Source organism: Salvia hispanica, chromosome 4 (assembly GCF_023119035.1).
Source record: "Salvia hispanica cultivar TCC Black 2014 chromosome 4, UniMelb_Shisp_WGS_1.0, whole genome shotgun sequence".
NCBI lineage: Eukaryota > Viridiplantae > Streptophyta > Magnoliopsida > Lamiales > Lamiaceae > Salvia > Salvia hispanica.
Window position 1 is genome coordinate 49,525,362 of NC_062968.1, and position 21,777 is coordinate 49,547,138.

General features: G+C 33.4%; 1 protein-coding gene and 1 pseudogene across 1 annotated transcript; both read left to right on the forward strand.

Moving 5' to 3' along the window:
- Positions 1-11,211: 11,211 nt before the first annotated feature.
- Positions 11,212-15,228, forward strand: LOC125224535 (protein IQ-DOMAIN 5-like). Its single transcript, XM_048127950.1, has 7 exons — positions 11,212-11,360; positions 11,996-12,090; positions 12,797-13,054; positions 13,152-13,379; positions 13,492-13,605; positions 14,212-14,710; positions 14,793-15,228. Exons 2-7 carry the CDS (start codon positions 12,007-12,009, stop codon positions 14,939-14,941), a joined length of 1,332 nt encoding a protein of 443 aa, XP_047983907.1. The 5' UTR covers positions 11,212-11,360; positions 11,996-12,006; the 3' UTR covers positions 14,942-15,228.
- A 1,058-nt stretch (positions 15,229-16,286) lies between these two features.
- LOC125218191 lies at positions 16,287-18,409 on the forward strand (annotated as a pseudogene).
- Positions 18,410-21,777: the final 3,368 nt, after the last annotated feature.

Below are 21,777 nucleotides of genomic sequence, written 5' to 3' on the forward strand. Positions count from 1 at the left end.
ATGGGTTTCTTTGAATATATATACAGGACTTGTTTGGCGGTCGCCCTTTACTCTCAACCTCTCTTGGCCGTTCGATTTCATCTCATCGTTTCCCAAAACCCAAACCAATTATAGTTTGTGCTTAATGCTTATGGAAATTTTCTCTTTTTAAATTTCATGCCATGTCAATAATCATTTATTTATTCTATTAAGTTTATTTTAAAATTATTTCAAGATGAAGTCTCGCAAACTATTATTTTAAAAATAACGTGTACTATATAATAAGAGTGCTGCCTATTTTTTTAAATTTATTTTTTCCATAAATGTATAAAAACTAATTTTATAGCCAAAATTATGTGAATAATTCATTTAGTGTTTTAATTTGATACTAATAGTATCATTTTGATATATAGTATAATATTTTGCAAATATCTTTAAGATATGTACAAATATATGTGATTGTGTAGAATACTAGATGTATATACACTGAGGGTCATAGCACCTTAATCCAAAATCAAGACTAAATCTTCATCCTTAGATTTTAAAATGAGTGGATGAGATTAAATCTTACGAATCTCAATAAATAGTAGACAAAATATCAACAAAATGATAATATCTATCATATGATAATTTTCGTGAATGTTTTTTTATATCAATATAGTGTATTACAAATATCAACACTAGTACAAGAAAATATCAACACATATTTATTGAGATTTTTACATGGTTTTATTGAGATTTTTGTATGTATTTGTTGATAAAAATCTGGTTATCAACATTTACTTAAATCTAAAATAAAAAATATCAAATTTCATCATCCGAACGTCGTCGGAACATATGCAATTGAGATCTCGTTTGAATCCTTATAAAATTATCTTTAATTTGATATATTTTTTGCGAAAAAATAATTTAAATCGAGAAGAGTTACGTAAATTTAAAGTTTTAAGATGATTTTAATGAGAGAGAATTGACATTAATACCCTCTAATTTTATTTATTAATTTTCTTAATTAAAAGTATAATTTATGTGACATTACTTCAACCACTAGATCTTCTAATCTAATAGCTAAGATTTAATTTTAGTTTGAAATTGCTAATTAGTCATTGATCAATTCCCTATACTAATGTACTGATATATATAACGAAACATGATTATCTCTAAAAAAGTTAAAATTTTATAATAATAAACATAATCTTTATCAATATCTCTAACAAACTAATGAATAAAACAAATAAAAACCCTAATATTTGACCAACACAACTAACGTAAATTATTCAGAAGCGGCGCTTCTTGTAATTGAATTAAACTTTTTTGAAGGTAGTTCACACTCTTCGTTTCAATTCTATTTTTAATTTATCTCTGATTTTCAAATCATACAAATATGGTGAACAATTATGTCGATTTTTCGGATTGAACTGAAGAGTATTCACATTACCGTTTGAGCAGCAAGTTCGAATTTGGACTCCAAAATTTCACAGCATTGGATTGAATTGAAGAGCATTCACACCACTATTTGAGCAACAAGTTTGAATTCGAACTCCCAAATTTCACAGGGTATGATAATTATGAACTCTAACTTTTATTTATTTGATTTTCTAATTTGCATTGCTAATACTGAAAATCATGCTGAAAATAGTTTCAAGAATTGAATAATTCATTATATGAACAATAAAGTTGAGTAATCTTAAAGGTTTTGTTTGCTCAAAAGTATCATGGCGTTTATTCAGTATGTTTGTGCTTGGTGTTGTTCCCAGTTTGTAACATCTAAGTTTTATTGTTGAATCTAAGTTTTATTGTTGAATTAGTGAAAAATGCTCTGTTATGCAGCATGGACTTGTGGTTGTTCTCATGATATAGGGATTTCTATTTTATGTAGATCTAGATGTTGGATGACATACCCAATTTAAGCCAGTAGTTAAGTAAACCCTTAAAAGAAATGACAAAATTTAGTTATTCATCTCAAAAATTAGTCAATGATCATATATATATTAGACTGACAAATACTCTATCAGTCCCTTAAATTTTGTTACATTTTTCCATTTTCGTTTGTCTACAAAACTTTTCACATTTCACTTTTTATTAGTATTTTTTTTATAGTGAACCTCGTATTTTACTGACTCATTCCAAACTCGCATTTTATTATAAAATTTATATATAAAAGTAAGACCTATTATCCGCTAACTTTTTTAACTATTTTTTGTTAAATTTCTTAAAATTTGAATCCGGTCAAAATATGACAAAATTTAAGAAACGGATGGAATACTAAGTTTTAGGCTGAAATGATTCTTTGTACCTACTTTTGCTTGTTCTTTCACAAGCAGTAGTGGGTTCGAATTATTTAAAACTATAGGCATTCTTATTTATAGCTATTTTATTGTTTGGTCATTGCTTAAATTAAATTCGTAATTATTAAGCTACAAACTTATTAATTCTCGTAGAGAGAACTACTACTTCTCAACATTTATTTTTCTTTTTCTATAGCATATGAACACCTGTATGTTCAAAAATGAAACTAAGAACACATGTATGTTAAAAATCGATGTGTAATTTTTGTTACTTCATTCCTCCGACAAAAAATGTCACGCTTAACTTTCCTTTGTAGTTTATCGCACTAAAGATTGTCACATTTCTATTTTTAGAAAAAGTTTTCTCTAATATCAGTATAAAAATTATATTTTCTCTCTCAACTTAACACACAAAATAAAATCTCCAAAAATCCCGTACCATGTAATATCTTTTGTGAAACAGAAGAAGTACGATTTTGTCCAATAATTAAGAAATATGAGCACAAAACTTAATGGAACTAAAATTATTTACAAAACAAATATGTTTGTATATGGTGTCTTTTACTAAGTCTAAGTTGTCTACATTAATTTATGTTCTATATAGGTTTAGTAGAAATTAATATGGTTAAAAGTTGGATGATAAGGTAGAGTACCAAAATGGACTTCAAGTCCTCTTTAAATTATTCTTTTCGCAATGTAAGCATAAATGATACTCCTACTTTCTTCGTCTTGAAAAAATAGACAAACTTGTAAATGACACGGGTTTTAATGTGCGATTGGTAAAGTAAGACATATTAGAAAAGTATGAGAGAGATGTAAAATGTAATGGAAGGAGTGTTACTAGATTGTGGGGCCAAGACTTGGTTTAATTTTAGGGGCAACCAAAAATGGTAAAAATGTAGTATTTTTTTTAGGACCGAGGGAGTAAGATATTATGTCCATGTAAACGTTGCCAAATAGAAATATTTGCGAGTAGAGACTAGGTGTATGAACATTTGACAATTGATAGATTTATTCTTGTATACAGATATTTTCGATAGTTCATGGAGAACTTCCTAGTATTCTTTTTTTTTTTTTCTAGGCGTGAAAATCAACATAATAGTTTATAGACTCTAGGCAATGATGATTATGCATGCTTTAGTTCATGACACATTTGGAATTCCAAATGAATACAAATATATAGACTACTGAATCTTGGATGGATTCAGAAATAGCTTATGGGCAAAGCAAGAGATTTTTATAGATTAGTTGATGGTTCACAACAACCATTACATGAAGGATGAGCCAAATTGTCAAAACTATCATCTATAATCCATTTGTTACACTTAAAGTGTATTGGAAGATTGAATAATAAGGTATAGAGTATTTGATATACCATTGGACTTATATAGAGATGTTTTTTCCGGTGCCATGGTTGGTCTACCGAAGTCTTACTATGAAGCTGATAAATTGATGAAAGAACTAGGACTTGGTTACGAAAAAATTGATGCTTGTCGAAATGATTACATTATATTGGGGGTAAATGATATAAAACATCATGCAACACACGCCATAAGCCAGGATGGTGTATGACAATTAACGATCAAATGGGTGAGAAAATATAGGTTGCTCAAAAGGTGTTGTGTATTTACCGCTCAAACCAAGGTTGCAAAGGTTGTTCATGTCTTCGAAAGAGCATCGCATATGAGATGGCTATCTGAAAGTCGTGCGAAAGATGGGTATATAAGACATCCCGTCAATTCCCTAGCATGGAGCACATTTGATTGGTTGCATCCTTATTTTGCTGAGAAATCTCGCAATGCTCGATTGAAATTAGCAGAATTAATCACTTAAAAAATATGAGTGTGTCACACAATACATGGCCAGTCATATTGTTTCCAGGGGTAGGAAATGATGTGGAACGGCCACGTGTTGTGTGACACACTCATATATTCAAAGGGATTAATTCCATTTGAGACTAATTCCAACCGAAAATGTTGGTTTTAGGACTTACAAGAAGGAATACAAGAGCTAACTGAACCGAAATTACAAAAGAGGATTCAAAACTAATAAACTGAAAAGGAAATTAGCCGAGTCGAGGAGGCCTCTTTCCGCAAGACGAGATACGCCCCGGTAGTGCTCTTCGGATTGGCGTTTCGTCCCCAAAGATAAAACGGCTACGTCTCTGATGAAGCAGCACCGCTATCAATGGAGGAGAGGGCGAGAGCTTCGACAGAAGAACAATGCAGAGAGAGAGAGAGCTTATGACGCAGAATGCTTTCTAGTGTTTGATGATGTGTAGAATGCATGGAATGGCTAGCTCGGTCCACTGCAGGGGGTCAACGGCCATAATGGCCGTCATTAATGCTAGACCGTAACGGTCGTCGGTTACGAGCTGTAACGTTCGGGTGTTACAAGCCGTTACGCGCTCAGAGCTAGAGAGGCTGAGTCTAGAAGCTTCTAGATTCGTTCACGACATGGACTATCACGTGTCGGCCCACGTTGGCTTAACGCGTCATACTGACGAGGTGGCATCCCGCTTGGCTCAGCTGACGTGGAAACGGTGGTGGTCTAAAAAGAACTAGACCCACTAGACTTGGGCTTGCCAAGATCCAAGTCCAAGTCCAAGTCCAAGTCCAAGTCCAAGGGCGCGGGCGCGGGCTCGGGCTCGAGGCTCACGGCGGGGCGGGCGGCGCGCGCGTGTGGGCTCTTACAGCCCATCTTAGTCCACTATAATTATTACATGTAATAATCCTTCTTATTAAATACTAGTTTAATAAGGTTGAAACTTTCAATGTGGGATAATTAACTCTCTTAATTATTCCTAATCTCCTCTCATAGCTCATTAAGTTTGCAATTTTTGCACAACTTTAAACAATTATTTCTCACTCACCGGGAATCGGATTTGAGAAAATAAATATACCACGGTCATCTACTCCGAACGTAGATCGACGCTATATCATTTAATTTTACAAAATTAAATGTCTCGTTGAAATTATAATTGGTCAAAGTCCATTGACCGGACATAGATTCCAACTGAAAATTGCAAGATTCCTCACCAAAATCAGGATGCAATGTATCAAATATGCTTCATGCTGGGAATCTTCGAGATATCTCATAATGATAACACATCCTTCATACGATTTTCAGCATGCCATCGCATATACGATGCGGTTTTCGAAGATAAGAACAACCTTTGCAACCTTGGTTTGAGCGGAATATACCCCAACACCTTTTGAGCAACCTTTCTCTTCTAACATGTGGGATCTTTAATTGTACTACACCATCTTGGCATTTGGCATGTGTCACATGACGTTTTCCTTTCATTTACCTCCTAATACAAAGTGCAATCATTTGGACAAGCATCAATTTATTCATAGCCAAGTCTTAGTTCTTTCATCAATTTGTTGGCTTCATGGTAAGACTTCAGTAGATCAACCATGACATCCGGAAAAGCATCTCTTAATAAGTCCAATAGTATATTAAATGCATTATTATTCAATCTCCCAAGACACTTTTAAGTGTAATAAACAGATTATGAATTATAGTTGAGAATTTGACACATCCTCCATATAATGGTTGTTATGAGCCATCAATCAATCAATAAAACTCTCTTGCTTGCTCATTAGTTTTTCTAAATCCATTCGAGAACCAGTACAGTCTGTATATCCGTCTTCATTTCAAGGCGTCATGACCTCAAATCTGCATATCATCACCGCCTAAAGTCTATAAATTATTATGTTGATTTTCACGCCTAGCAGGATAAAGACTAGGAAGTTATCTATGAGCTATCTAATGTATGTATCCAAAAATAAATTCATCGATTGTCAAATGTTCACACACCTCGTTATGTATATATATTTCTAATATCATACACAGTCACATATATTTGTACATATTATCTGCAAAATACTACTCACCCACAGTTCATTAATTGACATCATTTGACTTAGCTTAGATGTTAATAAATATAGTGGAAAATTGGTGGAAAAAAGTTAGTGGAATGTATGTCCTACTTTTATAGTATTAAATTAAATTTATAATAAAATGTGAGTAAAAATAGTAAATGGAATGTGAGGTCCATTACCAAAAATAGTAAAAAAATTAGGAGTGTTAATTAATTGAGACAAAAAAAAAAGAAATAAGTGTCAATTAATGGGAACAAAGAGAATAATATATCTAATATTAAAAATAAAACTACCAGTATCAAACAAATTAAAACACTAAATAAATCATTAATTTATTCAAATAATTTTGGCCATAAAATTAGGTTGAGACTACATAAACGGTACCTGATCTTTCACTTTCGCACGTAAATGGTACCTGATCTTTATTTTATATCGTTTTTGGTACATATAAATCACATTTTTGGTACCTGATGCAATTTTCACCCCAAAATGTCCTCTAAACAAATACATATTTCCATTTGTGTCATTGAGGTTATTTTGGACATATACAAAACTAAGTACCAAAAGTGATATTATAATATCTTCTCTCATTCTTCTCACTATTTATACTATTATTATTAATCAATATTAATATTATTATTTTGATGTTATAAATTAATAATTAATTAATTTTTTTAATATCATTCAAATAAATTTAATTATAATTATAGTTATAATTTAATTATTGTAATAATATTATTGTTATAGTAATACTTAAAAACTAGTTGTAGTTAATAAATAATTATAGTATAATTATTTAAATTATGAATCACACAGTAATATTATATAATAATAATAATAATAATAATATTATTTTACATTAAATTAATAACAAATCAATATAGTTTTAATAAAAATTTAAAATTGTGAATTGCATTCATAATGTTATTAAGAGTTGAATATTTTTAGTTAGGTGTTTAATGAGTATAAAATAATTCAATAAAATGAATATTTTTAGCCTAAAATGAGTATAAAATAATTTAATAAAAATTATTTAATTGATTTAATTATTTTAAATAATTAATTTAATTAGGTGTTTTGTTCTTGATGCATATTATGAATGCAATTAGATGTATGTATAAACACTTAAAATAAAGAAGAAAAAGAAGAAAAAAGAAAAAAGAGGAAACATAAACTAAGGGGTAAAAAAGAAAAGAAAGGAAGACAAAATACTAAAAAGAAAGAAGAAAATGAAGAAAAAAAGAAATAAGAGAAGAAAAAAATAATCACATGTTTGGTACTATTTAATGAAAATTTCCAAAAATATCCTCCATAACAAAAAAATCGCATATTTGGTACCTAGGGTTATTTTTGTCACTGGGTACTAAAAACGATATAAAATAAGGATCAGGTACCATTTACGTGGGAAAGTGAAAGATAAGGTACCATTTATATAGTTCACTCGATTAGATTTTATGCATTTTGTGGAAATAAAAAATTTTAAACAATAGTCAACGCTATATTTAATATGTAAGTGAGGTATTATCATGTTTCGTAAACAAGCATTATATAAATGTGAAATGAATAAAAATTATAATCCCTTTGTTTAGATATCACATTTTTCCTTTTTAGTTTGTCTAACAAAATATATCACATTTCATTTTTCATGGAAAATGTTCCTTTTCACATTAATATAAAAATAAATTTTTTTCTCTCAATTGAACACAAAATAACATCTTCTAAATTCTCGTGTCATCACTCAAGTGTAACATCTACCTTGGGACGTAAGGATTACAACATTACTAGTATGAGAAAGAAAATAATTAAATATTATATTTTCTCCGTCCCATGGTAATTGAGGCGCTCCTTTTATTAGGCACATGATTTAAGGTAGTGTTGTTTAGTGGTTAAATAAAGTGAGAATACAGTAAAAAGGAGAAAAAAATAGAGAGAAAAAATGAGTGAGGATAAAATAAGAGATATAAAAAAAATGTTATCATATGTCCCTTATTAAGTGATTCATATTTCATTTTGCGACGTCCCAAGATAAGAATCATTTTCTTTTTTGACACCATCTTTCTTACTTTTCCATCTCTACTTTATGACATCTCTTAATTTATTCACTCACTAACAAAATTCTATTTTTTCAAAATTTCGTGCAGAAAGAAATGCATCTCTTAGCAACGGACAAAGGATTACAACATTACTAGTATGAGAAAGAAAATAATTAAATATTATATTTTCTCCGTCCCATGGTAATTGAGGCGCTCCTTTTATTAGGCACATGATTTAAGATAGTGTTGTTTAGTGGTTAAATAAAGTGAGAATACAGTGAAAGGGAGAAAAAAATAGAGAGAAAAAATGAGTGAGGATAAAATAAGAGATATAAAAAAAATGTTATCATATGTCCCTTATTAAGTGATTCATATTTCATTTTGCGACGTCCCAAGATAAGTAATCATTTTCTTTTTTGGCACCATCTTTCTTACTTTTCCATCTCTACTTTATGACATCTCTTAATTTATTCACTCACTAACAAAATTCTATTTTTTCAAAATTTTGTGCAGAAAGAAATGCATCTCTTAGCAACGGACAAAGGGGTATTCTTACGCAATAAAGATAATTCATCACATTAGTTAGGACAGAAGGAGTATAAATTATTAGTATAAGAAAAAGACATAAATGATTAACTTAGCTATTGAATTAACTATGAGAATCTGATAAATGAATTAATACTTACTCTCTCCGTTCCAAAAAAATATGCATTATTTCATTTTTAGTCTGTCCCACAAGAATATATATTTTCTAATTTTGGAAACTTTTTTCTCTCTAATAAGGTGAGACTCATTCTCTACAATATTTTAATTATTTTTTCTCTCTACCTCTCTTTTACTTTACATATTTTGCATTAAAACTTGTGTCGAACCCAAAGTGCATATTTTTTTAGGAACGGAGTGAGTATTAATTAATCTAGCTATAAATAAAAGACCATAAGTAGAAGTTAAAAAAATTCAATTTTGAATTAATCTAACAGTGAGAAAAACAAAAAATTAAAAATTAAAAATGAATATATCTAGCAATAAAAAAATATAATTCTACTATTTGTGTAAGAAAATAAAAAATCCACAAATATAAAATCCACAAAATATACTATTACTACTTACGTAAGCAAATAAAAACAGAAAATCCACCAAAATAGACAAATAAATACATATAGCAATAAAGAATAACAACAAAGGCGGCAGCAGCTAAATTTAAACCCTAGATCTTTCACACACTAGCCACACTAAAAAACCAACTACACTACATTACCAATGTAATTATTATATGAATTTTTAATACTCCCTCCATTGCATAAAAAGAGTCACATTTTACCATTTCAATTTGTCTCACAATAAAAATCACATTTAACTTTTATTATAAATAGGAAGTAGTAGTAGTAAGTAGGTTCAATATTCCACTAACTCATTTCACTCACATTTAATACAAAATTAATATAAAAAAGTGGACCACATATTCCACTAACTTTTCGAACTCACTATTATTTACATATCTTAAAACTCGTGCTCATACCAAATATGACTCATATTATAAGACAAAGGAGTAGATAAATGGTTGGTTGGGACCCCATGTAACCATGTATGTAAAATCATGTTATTTTCGAAAAAAAATTAAACAGAATTTTTGAAATTATATATTCATATATTAAAAAAACCGTTTTCCCTCAGTTTTTTTTTTTTTTTTTAATTTCATTCCTCCAAAATTATATCTTGAATTCGATACTGAATAAACTCCAACTACTTTTAGGATTTTGTCCTATCTCTCGTAAAAGAAAATGTCCTATGTTCTTCAAGTGTGTGTGGTTAAGCTGATTCAAACTACAATTACTTTAGGATTGTGCCTTGTAACCCAAAAAAAAGGTTTTATGATCCATCATGTGTGTGCAGTTAAATTAATTTAAAATAAAAAAATTAATTTAAAATAAAAATACATAAATTTTACATATATATAATACAATTAATTTTAGATTTAATTGAATTATAAATTTGTTTTGTTATTTGTCTATATTACTATTATATAGCGATAAGAAAGTAATGATATGGAAACTTTATGACAAATTTTAACATACTCCAGTTTCAAACTCGATTCAATTAATTACACAATTTAGTTAAAAATATATTTTTTTTAAATATGCAAAAATTTAAATTAAAAGTTTCACTTTTTTTTCTAATTTATTGCAAAATGATTAATATGTAAATTATTTTAAATATATCAATATTTATAAATTATATTTTAATATAAAATGTTTAAAAAGATAAAGTATGTAAATGTTTCAAATAAAACACACAGTAGCAAGATAAAAATTTCAAAACTTGAAATAGGTGGGTACGAAATATCAAAATTGGGTTAGTCAGTACATGCACGCTGTCGCCAGCGTACAATTGCAATTGTCGGGACTTATAAAATCCAGCATGGCCTCCTTGCCCTCTTATGTCATTTCATTTTCAAATCATCATCACATCATTAAAATACAAAATAGTAAAATTTAATCCTCTCGAGTACTTGTTTCCATTTAATAATTCACCCCATCTTGCTACCCATCATCACTTTCACCATTTTCTTCCTCCTCTCTTTCATAATTTTGCAATTACGCGTTTCATTTACTTTAATTATAACATCAACTAAAAATTTAATTATTGCAACACGCCAATTTTTTTATGATGAATTCCGTGAAACATGATCAGATTCAAATATAACAAATTTATAAACATTTATGGAGTAGCAATTAAATCTAAAATTTTAAAAAATTAAGTAGAAGTACAAAACATTGGAACACTGACTTTCAGAGAAATTGGCAACAATAAAATAGGTGAAAATATATTAGCCATCAATCAAGCACAGTAATCCCAAAAATTAAGGCGAAAAAGTGATTAAATGTTTCCCTACGTGCCAAAAGCCCAATGCCAATCAATCATACAAAAATGTCTTCTTTTTCCTAATAAAATAATAATAGTAATATTGAGGTGAAATGACGAAAAAGGGCAGAAGAGAAGTCCTCAGTTCTTAAAATTTCTATAGTAAACAGTAAACTCGGGTGAGTTAGACTCGGCACCGATGAAACTGTCTATCACTTCCAAATTTGGATTTCAGATCTGTCAATTCACCCTTCACTTCATCATGTTTTCTCTCTAATTTCTCACAAATTCCAACTCCAAGCTTCGTTACCAAGGTAAATTCTCTTCTTCTTCTCAATTTCGTCGTGCTCGGAGTAATTCACTTCGATTCACTCTCCGAGTACTCGTACTTGGAAATGTAGCACCTTTCGTGGTTAGTTTTGATTGGGGAGCTGCTTTTTCCGCTGCTGTAAGGATTGTACTGAAAGATATAAGTGAATTAGTTATGGAGTACTGTTGTTTTGGCTCTTTTGACGGATATGCTATGATATTGGTTTTTTTTATTTATTAATTTGAGTCCAAAAAAGGAAAAAAAGGCATTGGATTTATCGTGTTTATACTTGTTTTCAGGTTTGAAATATGGAAACTTTTTGGTTTTGTTTTTCGAATTATAAGCTGAGTTACCAAAAATAAGTTTTCTATCTGTTTGGTCTGGTGTTTTGGTCATTTTAAGATCCTTCTAGACTGGTTTGATTCGTTAAGAGAATTTGATGAAATCTGTAAATTCTCGGGCTTATTTGTATGGTTAAGGCGATGCCGCAGTCAAAATTATTAGAGGTGACTACTCCATTTTTTGGCGGTGTAGCTAAGTTTGTTACATTCCTTACATTGTTTCGTCTAATGAGAAGACGGGGAAGTGGGTTTCATGGATGTGCCAAATTATGATCTTTTTTTAACTTCCTTGTACCAGGACTGACATAAATGGGAGCATCAAAGAAATGGCTCAAAGCATTGCTCGGTTCAAAGAAATCCGACAAATCACACTCTTTTGAGACGGATGAAAATGTAGTGATGCTCCTGATACTCTTTGGATTTTCTGAATTCTCTTTGTTTGTTTTCTGGATTCTTGATATTTTTAGCAAATTAGAGAGGTCTTAGGGCGAAGCTGCACAAGGACAATCTCACTGCCAATTAGTGGAGAAACTTTAGTTGAAGTATTTGATAATTGATGTTAACTTCATTATGCTATATTGTTAATACTAGTACTTCATACGGTTTTTGCATAGTCTACATTTGTACTTCAGAAACTTCTTGGGTCCTGTTCGTGTCGGAAAAAAGATTCATACATTGACTGTCTTGATCAGATAAAAGCTTCTTCTTCGTTCTGAACCATTGACTTTCTCTTCTCCCCATCATTTTCTCTTTCTACCTTCTCTAGCCATTTTAAAAAACACCTGCTTTCTAATTCAATCGTGCATTTCTTCGTCCACCCAGCATGTACTTCCACCGTTCCTTAGAAGTAGCATCCATCTAGTTCAACTAATCTCCGTAAACATATTTCTGTTTGTATGTATATAGATGCATAGTTATGCACATAACTATATAAGTTCTTTAATATATTTGATCCATATGTGCCATTGCAACTTTCCATTCTTGAATGAATGAGTGTTAAGGTTGTATCGTTATGCATGGACCTCTTAATTTCTTTTGGCTGCTTATAATAGTTATATGTGGATCCATTTCTAATGGTATAAAATTTTCAAACATACAGAAATCTGGGAGCACTGGCAAGAGTCGCCACCGAAGAAAGCACTCTGTTGAGATTGATAGCCATGTACTTGAAAATGAGTTCAATCAAAATGGGGTAACAGCAAATTATGAATCCAAAGCTGCAAATTTCCAATCAGTCTCAGAACCAGCTAGCTCCCCTTCTACTTCACTTCAGGTTCAAAATGTGCCTCAAATTCAACAGAATAGGAGAGAAGAATGGGCAGCGATACGTATCCAGACAGCCTTTCGAGGATTTCTGGTAATTGGGCAGAGCGATGCATGTCCAATCTTTGTTTTCTCTCTAGCAGTTATATGCCCTCATATTCATTTGGCAAACTATTGTTTTTGTCTATCAGGCAAGACGAGCTTTGCGCGCTTTAAAAGGATTAGTGAGACTTCAAGCTCTTGTCAGAGGTCATGCTGTAAGAAAGCAAGCTGCCATAACACTCCGATGCATGCAAGCTTTAGTTAGAGTTCAAGCTCGTGTCCGAGCTAGACGTGTTCGAATCGCATTAGAGACCCAGACAGTACAGCAGAAACTTCAGCAACAACTTGAACACGAGGCTCATGTTAAAGAAATTGAAGTAATCTAGCTCCATATAAAAATAATAATTTTTTTTAGCTAACTCACTACTGCATTTCTTTTTCAAGAACCGCTTGCTTAAGATTTCTCTTCATCTTTTGACCATAAACTAGGAAGGGTGGTGTGATAGTGTTGGATCTGTTGAAGAAATTCAAGCCAAGTTGTTGAAAAGGAAGGAAGCAGCTGCTAAACGTGAAAGAGCTATGGCCTATGCATTAGCTAACCAGGTAACGTTCTATTGTTCTCAGTTTGCATGTAATTTGACCATTTACTGAAAAAACATAATGCATGCATTACATAATGTAGACAAGAATGGATATGATGCTAACAAAGAAGAGAATGACTTCAGCATGTCACACCAATTCTTTCTTGTTCTTTCTTTTCTAAATACTGTTGTTTATATCTCTTTACTCTTCTGTAAACATGTGGGTTTTTTAAAAATTAAGTAAATGAATAAAAGAAAGGAGGATTAAGGGATGCTACCTATGATTCAATACAAGCATATGTGGTTTAGTATGCCTTCTTGGTCCTGTTGTCCAGAATCCAGAAGATCCAGATTTTCTTTTGTAAAGCAGGGTCTGAGTTAAACTGAAAATGTGATTGTATTTTCTTGTTTTAAGATAAAAAGATTCTTTTTGTCAAATATTGTAATTAAACTTAGTAGTAGATTTTATATCTGAAGGATATGATAAAACAATGATTTACACTTTTCCTAGTTTGTCATAATGATTTCTTGACTATATAATGAAGCACGCATTTCTGGATATGAATTTGTTTTTAGCTTATAGCCAAAGCTAGTTTAGCATGCGTTAATTTGAATTATTGTCATGCAGTGGCAAGCCGGGTCAAGACAGCAGTTTACACCTTCTGGCTTTGAACCTGATAAAAGCAACTGGGGCTGGAACTGGTTAGAGAGATGGATGGCCGTGCGCCCATGGGAAAACCGGTTTCTAGATATTAATCCCAAAGATGGTGTCAAAATCAGTGAGGATGGACCAGCCGATTTGAATAATGTGTCTGCAACTCAATTCAATTCTGCAGGAAAGAGACCCACATTGAATATTGCAAATGGAAAGGTTCCTTCACGTTCTAGTAATAACACCAATGTCTTCAATGAGAAGAGGGCTGCTTCCAATTCCGAAGGCTGCAGTTCTTCACCCAACAAGTCAGTCAATGTGCAAGAAACCCCCATGCCTAATGCAGTTGTTGAAGACTTGGTTGAGGAAGCCACCTCATCGCTTAATGTTGTTTCAAGATCACAGAGTAATCCTAAAGAGAGGTCCACTCTCACAGATGGACAAGGGAAGAAGCGATTGTCTCTGCCAGCCAGTGGTCAGTCCCTCTTTCTCTCTCTCTCTCTCTCTCTCCATTAGGTTTTTGAACTGTTTCTTTATGTGCAATCTAATGTCAACAGGACTGGGTCATGCATCTCAACCTGTAAAACCACTCAATAAAACTAGTGTTAGAAGGTCCCCTAGTGCCACGAACCCTGGTAAGGACAAAGTCAAGTCGAATGGGCTTGATGCCAAGTCATCTAAACTTAGGCGACAAAGTTATCATTAGGAATGGCACAAGTTCCTCGAGCAGCAGCTGCTGTAGATTGTATGTAAAGAGCACATTGCTTGTGATGAGTGAGGGGGATGTTGCGAAAATAAGAATTGGAGTGCGACTGTTTAGTGAAAAATGATTGTATTTATTGGTTAATTAGCATTGTTTAGAGCTGTTGGGTTTGTGGTAGCTGTATGTTTGGTTGCTCGTTTTTATCTGTAGAATGATTGCTGCCTTGCCTTGAGATTCATATATATGTTGTAAGTATATCATTTCCACTATTTCATCCCTCGATTTTGTCTTGCCTGTGGAGTTTTCATATGTGCAGAAAGCTCGTTTATGCCTTTCAAATTTCGTGGAATTAATTTGTGTTAACTACCTGGAGATCGGTTTTGGAACCGCTAGTTCCTTCTATCTGAGAGGTGGAACCAGAACTGGACGGTAAAGGGTCCAATTGGTTCAGATTCTCAAACCGAGGCACCAGTTTTGATCCAAAAACCACTGATTATGTTGATTTTGAATTAGATTAACTCCTTCATACTTCACACTCTCAATTGTCATCTGCCACTCTCTGTGGCGAACCTTTGACGTTGATCACCACCGGTGGGAAAGCTCCCTCCTCTTTTTCGCTCCCAATACACGGCAATCAGCTGCTTCTGTCTGAGGTTGGGAAGGTTTGAGTTTTAGGCCATCCAGTTGTTAAAAGAGAGACTCTTGTCATTTGAGTATTTTATTAATAATGACAAATAAATACCTCCGGTAAAATAAGCTTATTTTTTATTGTTCAACAGTTATATTTGTTCCAAAGCTCAAATAAAACAAACCTTTCATATTTACAAACGAAATTGATGTGAAAAGAATAAACATGCGGTCAAAAAACCTAAAATGAGTTCTAAATACAATAAATAATCAAAGCTGGTGTAGGTTTAACAAATTAAAGGAACGAACATGGTAAGGACAAAATGAACAACTTGTTTCTTGTACTATGCCACTTTGGTAACTGAATTCACGTTTTCCTTCAAGTAGAATGGAACAAAATCTACTGATTATGCAATCCAGCTGCTGTAATTCATAACAAAATTAATTTCATCTTTCAAAATGATGAACCCAAAATTATTAAAATCAAACCTTAATGCGAGCCCCATCAATCATCATTGTATTTTCTAATTTTACAGATCATTCCCTTGTACATTCACAATACATTAATTTCTTATTACCCGTTAGATATTATGGAAAATAAAATTTATATCTAGTGTTACCAAGCCTTTGACTAGAGTAAAATAAGCGCCAAATTGAAAATTCCCAATTTAGGAAAACAGAAAAAGCATTTATATGTGTGTGCAAGTTTTAGTATTTGCAACATCCAAAACCCTCATCAATGGGCTCCGCCTCAGCCATGGCCTCCGCCCTCCCCCTCCTCCTCTCTCTCCCCCTCCTCTACTTCTTCCTCGCCCCTCGCTTCCTCTCCCCCCGCCAAATCCCCATCCCTCCCTCCGACGAGCTCCACGACTTCTCCCTCTTCCACAAGGCCATCGCCATGGACTCCGCCAATTTCTCCCGCCGCCTCCCCGCCGCCAGATCGCACCTCTCCGCCGGCCTCCGCCGCCCTAAAATCGCCTTCCTCTTCCTCACCAACTCCAACCTCCACTTCGCCCCCCTCTGGGACCGCTTCTTCTCCAATGCCACTCAACCACTACAACATCTACATCCACGCCGACCCCTCACTCAAAATCAAAATCCTCCGCGGCGTCTTCCGCGGCCGCCTCATCCCCGCCAAGCGCACCCAGCGCTCCTCCGCCACCCTCATCTCCGCCGCCCGCCGCCTCCTCGCCACCGCCATGATCGACGATCCCGCCAACGCCTATTTCGCCCTAATTTCGCAGCACTGCATCCCCCTCCGCTCCTTCAACTACCTCCACACCTTCCTCTTCGATCTCTCCCGCCTCTCCCCAGATCTCGAATTCCCCAGCTACATCGAGATCCTCGACAAGGAGTCCCATCTGTGGGATCGCTACAACGCCAGGGGCAGAAACATCATGCCTCCCGAGGTGCATTTCGACCAATTCCGAGTCGGATCGCAATTCTTCGTGCTCGCGCGGAAGCACGCGCTGATGGTCATCAAGGACAGGAAGCTATGGCGGAAATTCAAGCTCCCCTGCATCAATGTCCAGTCGTGCTATCCCGAAGAGCATTATTTCCCCACAATGCTGTCGATGCAGGATCCCAGCGGCTGCAGCCATTACACTCTAACTAGGGTTAATTGGACCGGTACCGTGAATGGCCACCCCCACACCTACCACCCCCCTGAAATCTCGCCGCAGCTCATCCATCGCCTCAGAGAATCCAATTCCACTTATTCCTACATGTTCGCCAGGAAATTCTCGCCGGATTGCTTGAATCCGTTGATGGAGATGGCGGATTCGGTTATCCTCAACGACTGATCTTTCGCTCTAGTAAGTCGCTAAATTAGGGATTAACTGATTCATTTGCTAACTAATTTTGTTACTCCACATGTTATTCGTTTACCGAGTCTTGTGCAAGGAAATTAGTCTAATTTTACATTCAAAATCTTATCTTTTTGAAATTTGAGAGATGGTATAAAGTGATGGCCATATTTTTTGGTGGGATTATTAGTGTGTGATACTGAGAAAGGATGATGGGAATCCAATGGCCTTTGTCCCAACTCTGTCTACAGTGATATAGTCATGTGAACTACAGTAGTACTACTTTGTCATGTGCTATATCTTCTATTGAATTACCGATTTACCCTTTCACTCTACACTGGTGCTGCAACATGTTTGTTCCCTATTGAGGGAGAGGATATTGTAAATCTTTAGTTGATGTAATGGAGATTATGATGTTTACCCCAACATGTTATTTTCTTCTTGGTTGAACACTTGTCACCAACTTAGTAATGTTTATAATCTTGAAAAATCTCATTTCCCTAAAGAATATTTTGATGAGGATGCAGCCCTGTCTGATCCACAGTAGTATAAATTAATCTGCCATTGTTTTATTAATATGTGCAGATGAGAAAAAGGCAGAGTCTTTTGAGGCTGTGAAACGTGAGGATGTGGAGTGACCACGTGGGATTAGGGTTTCTGAGTGGCTATGAAAATAAAATGCCCTCAACCTTAGCAACCCACAAGTGAGAGTCCATCTGCAGCAATCCAAGAGGGCCAAAGTTTAAAATATCTGGGAACCAAACTATGTTGGTAGTGGTGGTTGAATGTTTTGAATTTCAATACCAAATTTAAAAATGAAAAGGAAAAGAAAAAGAAAAAATGGGATAGATTTGTTTGTGATTAGGACAATTTGGTCTTTTTGTTGTTCGTTATTGTACATATGTATGAGGTGTTCATTCTCATAGATCCTTGGCTTTGCATCTAAAGAGATGTAAAATTGTCAACTCTGCTGCCCCTTTTTAGGGAATTCAATGCAATTGTAAATTGCAAATACTATGAATTTCCTTTTTGAATTGAACCCTTTTTGTGTGTTCTTGAAATTCTTCTTCCTTCTATAACTTTTGACAATCCATTGCTTTGGGATTGGATTATCCTTTGCCTTTGGAGTTTCCCATTGGGTGCTTTAAAATGACTTTACTTTGAGAGTAACGACAAAATATGTTTGGGGAAGAAGTATTTGTATTTCATAAATGATGCATTGCAAATTGCAATTGCATCTCACTTATCAGGTTTAGTATTTCTCCTACTTGAGAAAAATGACCACTTCAAACATTTGCCTTCCACAGACTATAAATGCTATGTACTTAATTAAAGTTGAAAATCTAAAATTTTTGATGCGGTAATATTATGTGACAACGATCTCCCAAGTCCCTAAACACCTTTAACAAGTGTAAACTTTTTTAAACGGGACAAGTTTTCACAATGTCATAATTTCCGACGAATACATTAACATCACCATCACATTTCACAATCGTAATAATTTTTTTCCTTATTGAAGTTTCATCTGATTAAAAATGCTAAATATAGAGAGAGACATAAAATACAATGTCACAACCAAACCAACCAAGTGTCTTATACGTGCCTTATTATATTGCAATATTCCAAACATGAAACTATCAAAACATCACAATAACTATACCAATTATGCCACCCAGCAATGAATTAAACCAACCATTCCACAACATACAAAAAATTGAGTTGCACTTTCTTTCTCTTTTGAGGGAAAAAACAAGTTTAGAAGCCACCGACAAATACGCTATAACTATGGGACCATTATGTAAATAATTTTGTAATAAGTTAAAACAAAATTGAAAAGAAGAGAAAGAGATTAGTTGATGAACAATCCACCAAACCAGACACAAACCAAGGTAGAAGATATAAAATAATTAAGGGGATGGAAAAGATTGTTTGGATTTGTAATCAAAGGGCTATGATTGATTTTAAGGGCGTTGAATAAGTATGGTATTATTAGTTGGGATGTTGATATCTACCTTAACTAGAGTCTTCAACAAGTGTACATTAAAAACCCCGCCACCGGCTGGGAGACTTTCGGCCTTAATCCGCAAATCCGGTTGAGCAGGATTAGTCGGATTCCGCCAAAAGCGGATTCGGTACACCCGTGGTATAAAACAAAAATCATTTCCGAGGTTTTGTCCGTTTCTTATGCTTTAAAATTGGATTACTGTATGTAATAAAGTCACATTTATATTTATTTTCGATTTATAATAGTAATACTAAAATCTTCAAAACTTGATACAAAAATATTCATGACTTTTACCATGTGATTTTTTTTTTTAAATGTCTATTTATGGTCAAATTAAGCCTATGGAAGTGGAAATTAAATAACATGGACTAGAATCAGTCCACCATCTTAAATCACTATGCACCACACAAACTTCGATATAGGTTAGTAGTTCTTTTTTCAGCTAAATAGCTTTACTATCTAATGGGCTTGAATAAAGTAACTTCAGTTTTCGTGGGCCTCTCTTAAAAAGCCCTAATTACAATTAAAATAACCTACACAAAAATTGTTTAAAAAACTAACTAAAAATTTATAGTAATTATTATATGTCTATTTGATGTGACTTCTTAAGAGTGTTTTATGTCTTCAATTTTTTTAGTGCATTCCAAAAAATGTCATCATGTTTCATAAAATATTCTCAATTTCAACATTTTTCATAAAATGTTCATGGTAATGACTAATGACGAGACGAAAAAAAATACTCATCTTGCTATAGTGTGAAACCGACTAAGAGTCACATTTTTTTATTTGAGTCCATCCCTACTAAGAGTCATACTTAATTTTTATCATAAATAGTAAGTAGATCTCACGTTCCACTAACGCTCTTCACTCACATTTTATTATAACACCAATATAAAAAAATAGGTCCTACATTTCACTAACTTTTCTTTATATTTCTTAAAATTCGCATCCGGTCAAAGTGTGATTCTTAATGGAAGATAGAGGGAGGATGATATTATAAGAAATAAGAAAAGGGAAAGTTGATTGAGTTGAGAGAAGTGATAGGGTGCTATACCGCTACTCCCTCCGTCCCGCTTTAGCAGTCCCATTGACTTTTCTGCCTTCTTTTTATAAAAATGATAAAAAATAGTTAAAAAAGAGAAATGGTAAATTAAGAGAGAGAATAATATAGAGAAGAGTCTTATCTACATTATTGTCTCTCTTACTTTACCATTTCCCTACTTTAACTATTTTTTATCATTTTTACAAAAAGAGGGCAGAAAAGTCAATGGGACTGCTAAAGCGGGATGGAGGAGTATTAATTTTCAAAAACGTTAAAAATATTTTCACTTGGAAACGACCTAAAGTCAGAATTTTGAGGATCAAAAGCCATCTCTATTCTCTATAGATTTGGATTTGTACACAAAAATGAAGGATCCGAATTTGCTACACAAAAAAATGCGTAAACAAAAAGCTTTTTTCCAAAAAATATTGTTGATGACATACTAATGATGCAACTTGCAAGGAAAATGGAAACCGCTCAATTTAATTGAATATACCATCCATTATACTGGTCCATAGTTATTTTTCATCTATGCCGGTGAAAAGATTAGTCAAATCCATATAACCTCATTAAATTTTCATTACAAAGCCAGTATGTTGGTCCATAGTTATTTTTCATCCATGCCGATGAAATGATTAGTCAAATCCATATAACCTCATTAAATTTTCATTACAAGGAGTGTATGCTGGTCCATAGTTATTTTTCATCCATGCCGGTGAAATGATTAGTCAAATCCATATAACCTCATTAAATTTTCATTACAAGGAGTGTATGCTGGTCCATAGTTATTTTTCACCCATGCCGGTGAAATGATTAGTCAAATCCATATAATCTCATTAAATTTTTATTACAAGGTCAGTTAATTCAACTAAATGTACTTTACAAAATCTAGAGGAAAAGTAGAGCAGGATGTTCATAAAAATTTATAAACAGACAGAAACAATATGAACATTCCATACCTAATTAACCATTTTGCAGTATTCTTTTCACATTTCCACCAAAATTGTCTTGCCTCTAATATATTCCAAAATAAGTAAGCATACCAACAATCCATATCACTGTTATAACCTCATTTTGGCCTCGGTGTATCCTATAAACTTCTTGCTTGATCAACTTAGTGGCTACCATTTGCCAAGGAATTTTCACTACTTCTCTATTCAATAAACATCCAGTACAACCTCCTTAAATTTTGGAAACTAAGCATCAGTTTGAAAAACTTCAATCATCAATCTTGATGCTACTTCTTCACATACATAAGAGCACTCACAATGGATAGGCCATCTCAAGAGTCTATCTTTTTTCCTATTTCCACGTCAGTATTTTACTCACAAAACCTATCTCCCTGCAGTGGAAGGGCATA

Bases quoted from the DNA above. Each gene is read 5' to 3' on its own strand.
- LOC125224535 (XM_048127950.1), top strand. From the start codon at position 12,007: ATGGGAGCATCAAAGAAATGGCTCAAAGCATTGCTCGGTTCAAAGAAA. The intron at 13,380-13,491 runs GTAATCTAGCTC...ACCATAAACTAG, and splicing joins CTCATGTTAAAGAAATTGAA to GAAGGGTGGTGTGATAGTGT. The intron at 13,606-14,211 runs GTAACGTTCTAT...ATTGTCATGCAG, and splicing joins CCTATGCATTAGCTAACCAG to TGGCAAGCCGGGTCAAGACA.